The sequence below is a fragment of the Amborella trichopoda genome, chromosome 8 (genome assembly GCF_054954075.1).
Source record: "Amborella trichopoda isolate Santa Cruz 75 chromosome 8, AtrichopodaSantaCruz75HAP2 v2.0, whole genome shotgun sequence".
In the NCBI taxonomy this organism is placed as follows: domain Eukaryota; kingdom Viridiplantae; phylum Streptophyta; class Magnoliopsida; order Amborellales; family Amborellaceae; genus Amborella; species Amborella trichopoda.
The window spans coordinates 17,990,535-18,001,895 of NC_142343.1; the positions used below are offsets into that span (position 1 = coordinate 17,990,535).

Consider the following 11,361-nt stretch of genomic DNA (forward strand, 5'->3'; position numbering starts at 1 on the left):
ATCTCTTTCTTCTTCTTTCATCTATTCCCTTCTCATATTTCTTCTTTCGAATGTGCATGACTATGTGCATTCGCCTAAAAACAAGGAGGGGTCACTTGACCCACTTGTCCTGTAAATTAACCATGCGTGTGTGATTGCAGAAACAAGAGAGTACAAGCCAAGGGAGGCGATTTCGAACCAGTTTTATGACTGGGGGGCTTTCTTCGTGATCTAAGAGGGTGCCCACGCGAGCCAACCTGAGTAAGTCCCGAACCCACCTTAAATTCTTCTCTTATCGGTTGGTATACCTACCCTCGCTCCTGAGCGAGGTTCTTGAGAGAGCGATCTTAAAGTCTCGGGTTCCCCCAAGACCCGAGACGCGTGCCATTAGATCATCTGGATCTGGAGGGCGAGATCGAGGCACCTAACCACACATGTGTGTGTACTCACCTGATGATAAGCTGGGGGTTTTCTGAACTTGTGTGTGATCTTGCAAGAAGGAAGAAAGGAGGTCAAGGGAGTCGAGTTCGAACCAGTCTCAGGCTTGGGGGGCTTTCTTCGTGATCTAAGATGACGCATATACGAGCAGCCCGAGTGTGTCATGGACCCATCGTGAGGTAAGTCTTGCCTCATGACCTTAATTCCTTTCTCACTAGTTGGTACCTTGCTTACATAGTGCACGCGTATCCCCTATGAGTCGAGGTTTCCGAGAGAACGATCTCAGGACCCTAGCCACCACACGTCCAGATCTTCGTAGTTAGGGTCTTCACCTCGAGACCCAAGGTCAGATCGAGGCACCCAACCAATAGCTAAGTACACGACGCCTCCTCTAGCCAAAAGATGATGAGCCCGAAGGGCTGAAATAAAGGGTATACAGGAAGCATCTTTGAAACCAACAAAGTGTAACTCTGACTGGTTGGGTGTCTAAAGGTCACATTTTTATTATAACAGTCAAGGGTGACATGGTGCATGGACAACCAGTTCATGACCAAAATAACATCAAAGTCCTGAATATCTGAGACTATCAAGTCTATAGGCAGGACACACCCCTCAAGTAAAACCCCACACTGTTTGTACACAGTATCAATCACCATAAAGTTCCCCATAGGCGTGCACACTTATAAAGTATAGTCAAGAGGTGAAGGTTCAACATTTAGATGACATGCAAAATGAGGTGCAACAAAAGCATGAGAAGAACCAAGGTTTATCAGAATTCTAGCTTCTTTATCACAAACAAAGAGTATACCTCGGATTACTAAGGTAAAAGCCTTAGCCTCTTGCTCCATGCGTGCGAAAACCCGACCCTGAGTCTTCAGTTTGTTCTTCGGCTTCATCATAGGGCGGGCCTTTATCATGTGGTCAGGATTGCCACACCCGAAACACGCTCTTGTGTTCTTGTAGCATTCAACTATAGAGTGGTTGCGCATCCCACAATACGAGCATGTCGGGCGTTGGTTCTCCCTCACATCACTCAGGAAAGTCTTATGGGTCTTCACATTGCCCTGCTTAGTCTTTCCCCTAAAGTCTCTCTTTGGCGGTGGTCGAGCCTTCCTCCCAAAATTTTCAGATGGTGGGTGCCTTACTTTCCCTTCCTTCCTTAGCTGGTGCTTCTCACAATCCTTCTCGATCTTCATTGCTAGGTCCATCAATGGAGAGAACACCTTAAGATTGGCTGATATCACTCTCCCCCAGATATTTGGTCTGAGGCCCCTCTCAAATTTTCTCGCCTTGCGAGCCTCTGTGTTGATAATATGCGGCGCATACCAAAAAAGTTCCTCAAACTTGGCTATGCACTGCTCTATCGACATCGTCCCTTGTTGCAGCTGGATGAATTCTACTTCCTTCCCTTCTTGGACGAAGTTGGGGAAGTACTTCTTATCAAATTCCACAAGGAAATTCTCCCATGTGGCCGTAGTCCCTGACATCATCTTGGACTGCATTACTGAATTTCACCAATGCTCGACATCCCCTTCTAGCATGAAGGCACCCAATCTTACTTTTTGCTCATCAAAGCATTGTAAGACCTCAAAGATCTTCTCTACTTGCCTCCTCCATCTAGTAGCCTTTTCTGCCCCTCCTTGCCTTGAGAATGCTGGTGGTACATATCTCTTAAACCTTTCAACTATTCCATCATCTACATGACCTGGGGCAAGAACAACCAGGGCTGGCATACAATCCTTCATGACTCGAGTCATGGCCCCAGCATCATAAAGAATTCCCCGAAAACCTTGGTACTCCCATTAATCGCACTAGAATTGTGGTACTCCCATTAATCGCACTAGAATTGTTAGCGCGAGCCCTCGACATCTTAACTTAAAACAGGAACACCCAGACGCTAGTCACCCAATGGGCTAATCTAAGACTCTAAGCCAAGAATCCTTGTCACGACCCCGCCCCCTGACCCCTCTGGAGGGCAATAGAGTGCGAGATCATGACCGGAGGTCGCGTACGTTACTCAGGTGGGAGTGGCATCAACACATATTAAAAGTGAAGAAATCAAGCAAACCACGATAAGAAGAAAAAACTCATCTATCAAGCGGTAGAAACTGAATAAATTTAAACCATTAACTTCTTTCATCTACAAAGTCTTTACAATAAGGTTTGAGGCTTACAAGCTTAACATTCATCTCAAAATATTACATCAAAAAGAATAATACGTGGGAATGCCACCCGGCGCCTACAATGCCAAGAAGAAAAATCCTAAATCAGTTTGAACTATGAACAATTGCTATCATTGGTTCGCTGCTCGCCACACGCAATCGGGCACTAATTCTCCACACAGATGAAATAAATGGAGTGAGCAATAGGCTCAGTAAGTAGATCACTACCCTTACATACCTGACTATTAGTAAATACGTAATAACATGTCCATGGTTTGTCAGAAATCACATTTGTCTCATAGAGTATGGTCACACATCAGAGTATATATGAATGCTGTATAACGATGGTAAGATTCAATCTTTATAGTACAGATACAATCAGATGTTCACATAGAATACCGAATTAAAATAAATAGAACAGACGAATCTAGATAAGCAGAACAAAACAAATTACTCTCGAAGTAGAAGTCACATTGATCAGGTCAAGCTAACCCTGAAACTTGGGACTTCTACCATCATTCAGCAGGGGGGATAATGACAAGTGGAGGTCCCACTTCGTAATATCATTACTCACGCACACATCCCCAGCTCGCTTTGGGGTCTTTTATAGGCTGAGGCCTTGTAAGCTCTTATGCCCTTAGGTGAGAGGGCGTTACACTACCAATGGAGGACCCAATGCGTAGTGCCCACGACAATTTGGGGGGCAGTACTCTCCCAGTTAATTACAGTTACATCTCGAATCCAATCCTATCATAGGAGTCGAGGTACAGTATACCTCACTACCAATGGAGGGCCCATTGCATAGCAGTCAGATATCAATATTCATCTAACAAAAACAAAAGGTCTACTACCAATGGAGGACCCATTGCGTAGCAGTCAGATATCAGTATTCATATAAAAGAAATAGAAGGTCTATTACCAATGCAGGACCCATTGCGTAGCAGTCAGATATCAGTATTCATATAACAGAAACAAAAGGTCTACTATTAATAGAGGACCCATTGCGTAGCAGTCAGATATCAATATTCATATAACAGAAATAGAAAGTATACTACCAATGGAAGACCCATTGCATAGCAGCAGATATCAATATTCACATAACAGAAATAGAAGGTCCACTACCAATAGAAGACCCATTGAGTAGCAGTTAGATATCAGTACTCATATCACATTTTATAGTATTCATTATTCATATTACAGAAACCCCGTATCACGAACACAAGGTGGCGGTATTGGTATCGCATGATAACATTATCAGAGTCACAAAACCTCGATGTCGGTGTCACAAAATAACAGTAATAGTGTCCATCAGTGTTACGGCTGCAATTTCAAGTCGTGACATCTAGTTATAAATAGGGTCATAACTTTCAATTCACTTAGAATTTAAAGAAAGTTCCAAAATCAATTTTGTGCAGACACAACCATATTTCAAATAGGGTATTTGAAAGCAATTGAACCTTGTTTGGCCTCTCAAAAGTATAAAATAATAGAGACATTAAACTTGAAATCTGTTGTGCAGTGAAGGCAGTGACATGTTTTTAAATCGTAATCCATAACTAGAAATCAAAATGAAATTTCAAAAAAGTGGCACTTACAACCCATGCAGCTGGGCAAGTGGCGAACACTAACCATGCATGGCAATGCTATAGCCGGCATTGCACAGCCAGCGCTAAGTGCATGGCGATACCCCTTGCTCACTCGTGGCTTTATGTTCTTGCTGTCGCAAGTACACTGTCGTGCTCTTTTCTTTCGCCCCGCGCTTACTTCCGTAGCTTGCTTACTTCCGCTGCGCAAATACTTCCATCGTGCGCTTACTTCTGGCACGCGCTTACCTCCGCCGCACGCATACTTCCGCCGCACGCATACTTCTGCCTCACGCTTACTTCTGCCACAGTCTTACTTCCGTCGCGCGCTTACTTCTGTCGTGCGCTTACTTTCGTTGTGCGCTTGCTTCCGTCCCGTGCTTGCTTCCACAGTGTGCTTACTTCTGTAGTGCGCTTACTTCTACCGCTAACTTACTTCTGTCGCGCGCTTACTTCTTCTGTGAGCTTACTTCCATCACGCGCTTACTTCTGTAACACTCTTACTTCCACTGTGCACTTACTTCTGCCGCACGCTTTTTTTCATCGTGCAGTTACTTCTGCTGCGTGCTTCCTTCCACCGTGCACTTACTTTCGAAAAATTCTGGGTCCTTCAATCCTATCCTGGCTACTCTGATACTATAATTACTTGTCATGACCCCGTTCCCTACCATCCCTGTGAGACCCGCAAAGGGCTAGGCTCGAGCCCGTCTGAGGACAATAGGGTGTGGGGTCACGACCACAAGTAGCGAGTGCCACTCGAGCTGGAGTCTCACAATACTTTGAAAAGAAGGAATTTTCAGTATCAAAGCCAACCACAAAGGAAATGAAAAAACAAAACAAAATTCACGTAACCATAGTCTGCTGGACAAAAAAGTTGGGGAGGTGTGTTTAAGGTCCACCAAGACATGGGCTATAGTTTAGGGTCATATAGTTTGGACCAATGCCGTATTGTTTAAGGTCTTTGGCTTGGACCATTGGTCTCATGACTCATCATGCACAGAATTAGGCCCCAAGTTTAACTGCCCATTTTTTATGAACCCTTGGATGATGTTTTTAGTAGCATGACAATCTTTGGTCATATGACCAAGCATTCAATGGTATTGTCAATAATTGGGCTCATCAACTCTTTCGACTTCCTCTGGCCTTTTTGGGGCGGGTAGCTAGATCATTCCCTTGAAGATGAGAGCTCCAAGTAACCAGGGACCATGCCTTCATTAAAGGAATAACTCTTGGCTTGTTTTGGCACAAAGAGTGCATGGTATCGGGCATCGTTGAAGGGCTCAAACATTTTGTCATGGTTCTTATACAAGTCTTCTATTCGCACATGCTTTTTCAATCATTTTAGCAAATGTGGAGGGGCACGTTGCACTGACATATATTGACAATTCTTGGCGCATTCTTTCTACATAGTATTCCACTTCTTGAAGCTCGTCCACTGGATTGGCCAGATTGTGCCACCTTCTGATGTACTCGATCACTAGCTCTTGTGGCTCCTGCGGCTCTTGCTTTACATCAAGAAGTACATAAAGTTCCTCATTCCTTTCTATGTCATAGAAGCGTTTGAGGAATTATTCTTGCATTTAATCCCATGATGAAAATTGAATTGGGTCCTAGCTGAGATTACCATTTGAGGCCGGCTCTCGTAGGGGTTCTCACAAATTGTCAGAGCAGTAGATGTTCATTGTTCATCGTTCATCGTATCGCCACAAGAAAAAACAAAGTATAGGTTGTTGTGGCAAGCATGTGCCATCATATTTGGGGAAATAAGGAATTTGATAGCTCGGAGGGAATGGAGTTTGGTCAACATAAGCTGGGTATGGATTTTGTTAGTGACTTGGTTGTTCCATGCCTGAAACATTATACCTAACTAGTGCTTGTGTCACTATGTTCTTCAAATTCTTCATTCTGAGTCAAGGGAGGATGAACTGGGAATGAGGTAGGTGTGGGTGGGAGCAGCTCTTCTTTTGATGGCATCATTTCAATGGGCTAACATGGTGGTTGGGAGGTTTGGCATGCCGCGGGAGTACGCGCGACCTCATGGGACACCAACACCTCTTCATGCATGATTTTCATCATTTCTTCTTTGGATTCATCTCGGCTTACAACTACCTTAATGTGGCCTTAAGCTGCGCAATCTCGTCTCCATAGGTTTTTAGTGTTTTATTGATCACCATGGAATTAACAACTAATCTTGGAGTTTCTTCTTCCCTTGAAGGGTCAAGTTTCTTCTCAATGGGGAGCAAAGGATAATGGAGGCTTTGGGGCTGATTACCTCGAAAGCTTCTTCTTCATTTAGGGCGATACACTCCAATATAGTTTTCTCACCACATGCCTCTTGTTCGATGGAGTTTTCGATCATGGGTTCAACTGTTGATTCAACTGCATTATTGATGATGGTTATTCGGCTTTCCCTTGAGTCTGCTTCACTTCTCAAAGCATAGATATCCGCCTCATTGAATGAGAATGTGAAACTCTCATAGGACGATGAATGCACATTATTATCATCGAGATAGCATATGAAGCTTTCGAGATATGGAGAGAGAATGCCATTGATTTCATAAGGAATCATGGCATTTTCAGGGCATGGAAAAACCACTTTAATGAGGTTACCAGTAGAGGGAATGTGCTTCATCTCATTCATTATTAGGGGGTGGGTTTCCTTGAATGAGAGTGACGAGCTCTCCTCAGAGAATGGGGTGATTGGATGTATGGGGGTGAGGGAGGTCGGATCAGCAGTATCGAGCTCCACACCCTCAAATGAGGATTTGCAACTCTCATAAGATGATAAGGTTGCATTGTCAACATCAAGAGAACCCATGGGGCTTTTGAGGTAAGGGGAGAGCATGCAATCAACCTCAGAGGGGATCATGGAATCTTTAGGGCATGGAGAGGTCAATTTAGATAGATTGCCAGTAGAGGGGGAAACTTCTGCCACTATTAGGGAGTTGTTTTCCTCAAATGAAAGTAACGAGCTCTCATAAGAGGATGGAGTGATTGGGCGGATGAAGGTGAGGGAGGACGCATCATTTGAATTGACCAAAGAAGACTCTAGTTCATCAAATCTCTGAGATTCTAGGAAGAATCCGGGAAAAGGAGTAGAGGGGATGAATGGTGGCAGAGTCATTTCCTTGTTCATGAGGCTTATCTTGGCAATGAGGTTCTCATCCCTTTGAAGTAGTTTAATAGTACTGCCTTGCTTCTCGATTTCAGCCTGATGAGCCGAGATGTTGATGAAGACGGTGGATGGCAATGGTAGGTCATTCCCTTGCCATAAGGCAGTGAGACCGGTCTCTTCATAGCTCAGAACTTGCATCATCCGGAGGATATTTTTCTTAAGCGAGCATATGATGGCATCTTCAGAGGGTAACATTGCTCTTTTCTATATGCTCCATAACTTTCTCAGGATCAATTTTTTCCTTTTTTAAGACTTCAAAGATACCCCCACATGGCAAACCCCTCATAAACTTATGAAGAGTTGATTGAGGCTTTTTTTATCATTGGTTGATCGGGAGTGACTGGCTTATTTAGATCCTCACTCTAGATTTTGTTCTTTGCCCCATTTGTAAGTATGATTTCTACCATACTTGAGACTTGGGGGCTGCCCAGAGTTGGCATTTTCTGACCCGAAACAAGTCTATGTAAGACTTCTTCAAGCTCATGAGCTGCCCTGAACTCAGGTTGAGCTTATATGAGGGTATTTTCCATCACTTGTGTACCCGATATGAATAAGGAGAGAACAGTTCATGACCTAGGTCCGTGGGTACCAAAATGCTTGTGGACTATGAAGCCGTAGGTCAATAAGCCCTGATCCATAAGTGAAAATTTCAAAAGTCTCAGAATGGCCTAAGAAGGTTTCAGATCTTGCTGAAGGGTCTCCTAAGAACACTTGCCAAGTTTCGTCACAATTTGACAAGTTTTAGGCAGTGCAGACGACAAAATAGTTTCGAGAAATTTTGCCTCTATCGTGCTGAAAATGGACTCTGAACTACATAACCATTATTGGAGTGTCAAATGGTCTCCAAACCTTTGCCGTTGGATCTAGAACATTCGAAAATCCTTGGGTACCAATTTTCGACGCATTTGGATGCTTCTAAAGCAAGTTATGGCCAAATTACCTAAAATGGATAGATCGTACACTATTACGGTGCACTCTCGATGAAATATTTTCCATTAATAGAAACTGTGCTTCACAATTTCAGGGGTAAACTTTCCATTGCCCCTCATCCCAGGCCGGATAGAGCCCAAATTTTGGGAGTATGTTCGTCTCGTCGATCCGGTCGATTTGATATGCGGCACATATGATGACATGGATCGAGCCGAGAGAAATCGAAGAGAGAAATTCGCAAGAAAGTTATAAAAGTAGAAGGGAATTTCAAGCAGCACCTCCCCTCGATCGAATGGCCACATCACAACACTCGCACATTGAATTGGTCCAAAGCCAGACCCATTATGAGCACAAAGTCAGAGGCTTCATCTGAGCCAAACCTCGAACGTGATGGACAGTTAGATTCGACCCACGATGAGTACGAAGTTGCTGCAATTTTCGACCACCGGAGACCAAACTCCGGCTAAAATTTTCCAATTTGGAAAATGATTGTCCGAGCACCAAATCGAGTTGTTATTTTTGTAAAACGACAGTAGAAAACATGATCATCATGCTACAACAAAGAAATCAGATAAAGACACTGACAAACAAGCTAAATCTTAAATTTAAGGTCACACATTTTCTCATATTTTTGCAGCGTCATGATCATGGCCTGAGAGTCTGATCCATGGCTTGAAATGAGTATCGAAACGATCATCTTCCCGAGCCAGTCAAGAAAAGAATAATATTTTGGTCAGATGAAGACCGGAAAAATCACGAACGGATCCTAAAAGATCGTGAAGATTGCATGGCCATTATAGGGAGTGATTTGGAATTTTCCAGATTGTTGGTGCAGGGGCAAAATCATCATTTTGCCCCTTTTCTTAGAATTTCTTTAATTCATTTAATGGTTAATTTTCATCAATTAGGTTAAAATTTAGGTATCCCATGTTTAGACCTAAACTCTATAAGCAAGTGATGTGCTCTTGTAAAACGAGGACTTTCATCAATTAAAAATTCCCCTTTTTGCTTGAGATTTTGGGTCACAGTTTAGAGAGAGAGAGGAGAGAGAATATTTAGGCGGGTATGGCTGGATGCCTTGATCTTACCTCCCCAGATCTAGGTGATCAAGTGACATGTGTCTCTGGTCCGAAAGACCCAGGACTTGAGACTGCTCTCTCGGGAACCTTGTTCACAGAACAAGGGTAGGTGCCCAACTGGTGTGAGAGGAATTTAAAACATGAGGTGAAGAGCAACCTCACCTGGGTCCGTGACTTACTTGGGCTGACTCGTGCGGGCACGCTCTTAGATCACGACGGAAAGTCCCCCAGCTACTTCAATTGGTTTGGACGCGCCTCCCTTGATCTGCAATCTCCTTTTTTTTTGCACAACACTATGTTTATGATGAAAATCAGATAGATCTTTTGACGAATATTTGTTAACACCTTAAACTAATGAAAAAGATGTGGTAGAGAAAGTGGGACACATCGAACTAAAATCTGAAGCTAGATTTGCCCAAAAACAAGCAGATCTACTGTCAGATCTGTGACAGAGCCAGCATGATCCAAAATACTAAAAATATGATTTTAAAAGCAAAATAATAAAAATAGATCAAATTAAAATAAAACAGTAAAAGAAGAAGAAAGAAAGAAAAAGAAACAATATTAAACTAGGCCGAATGGTCCCAAGCCTTTGAGGGCTCACCCATATCAGCACTAGCATCCTCTTTGCCTCTTTGATTCAGATATTGACCAGCTGATCTCTGGTGTAGAAGGGTTGTTGTGCCCTAAAGATAGTTTAGATCTAAGGTTGTTGTTCCTTAGGTTTACATTTTCTCAGGCTTACGGTTCCTCTAGATGTCTAGGGTTTTCAATCTCTCATGTAGATTTTTTATTTTTTTGTCTCATTTCTAACCTCATCTACCCTTAAATAGCCACGAAAAAGAGATATACAAGGGCTTAAGATCTGTTGGGAAGGATATATTTCCATCACCAACAAATCCCTGGTCAAAGATATCCATTTTTAGGGTGCGAATTTGGGCGACACTGGCATTGTCGCCCAAAAATATCATAAAAAAAGACCCAAAAGAGACAAAAAAAGGATTTGGGGCAAAAGGGGCAGAGCGACACTTGTAGTGTTGCCTAAAGCTGAGCAACACCAGGCATGTCGCCTAGTCTAGACAAAAAATGCTCCAAATTGAAAATTTTCTTTTCAAGTGTGTTTCTTAGCCTCTTGTGAAGCTACCAGAAAACAATTGAGTCAAAATAGATTGTTTTGCTATTTTTAATGATTTTTTTGGTAAAAGGGGGCATTTGCGGGATTCTCGGTCGAAACAGGGTTTCTGAAGGGTTCCAGGCAAGTAGATTGGTTCTGGGTCACATGGTAGGCTGTGTGAATTATGGATTTTGGATTTACTAGGAGAATGTGATCCTAAGGGTTCAAAAAACCATAGAATTTGTAAGATTTAAAATGGGGTGTCTACAGTTGCCCCTCTTTGGCACTCCATATCCTTCGAGGGATAGGTGAGTGGTAAAGATGTAGACATTTTGACATTCCTTGTTCTTCGAGGGGCAGGTCAACATAAAAAATATTGCGAAAATTTTAAATTTATTCCTGACATCACAAGGTTAGAGGGCACACCAACTAATCTCTCCAAGTCGTTGCGCTCATCGAGCTCACGTACCTAGGGCACTTTTCCTCCTAGGGTTTTCGATGTGAGATGTCGATGAGTTACACAAGCTTGAAACTTGAGTTGTATTTTCTGGCCATGCCATTTAACTTTAGGGGTTTTACAATTTGAAAAATTTAATCCTGACATCTTCTTTGATTTCCTTAGGATTTCCTAAGGCTGTTTATAGGAAAAGGCTTTCTATGAGAAGAGACTTGTTTGATCGATTCCGAAGATAAAGACGAGGTGACAACGTGGCAATCGCGGCAATGCGGTAATCATCATATACGGGTGTCCAAGATCCTTCTTTTTAAAAGTCTATTTTGAAAATTTGAAGATAGAGGGATGTTTGAATTAGAACCCGGAGCAGGGATAGGCTACGATTTTAACAAAGAAATTAAAGTTTTTTAAAACACAAGACATATTGTGAAAATTTTGAAAAGAGAA

The 11,361-nt window shown here is 42.7% G+C and overlaps 1 protein-coding gene across 1 annotated transcript; it reads right to left on the reverse strand.

Annotated features, from left to right (window-relative positions):
* Nucleotides 1-1,097: 1,097 nt before the first annotated feature.
* On the reverse strand, nt 1,098-1,919 carry LOC105421126 (uncharacterized). Its single transcript, XM_011627358.1, has one exon. It carries the CDS (start codon nt 1,917-1,919, stop codon nt 1,098-1,100), a length of 822 nt encoding a protein of 273 aa, XP_011625660.1.
* Nucleotides 1,920-11,361: the final 9,442 nt, after the last annotated feature.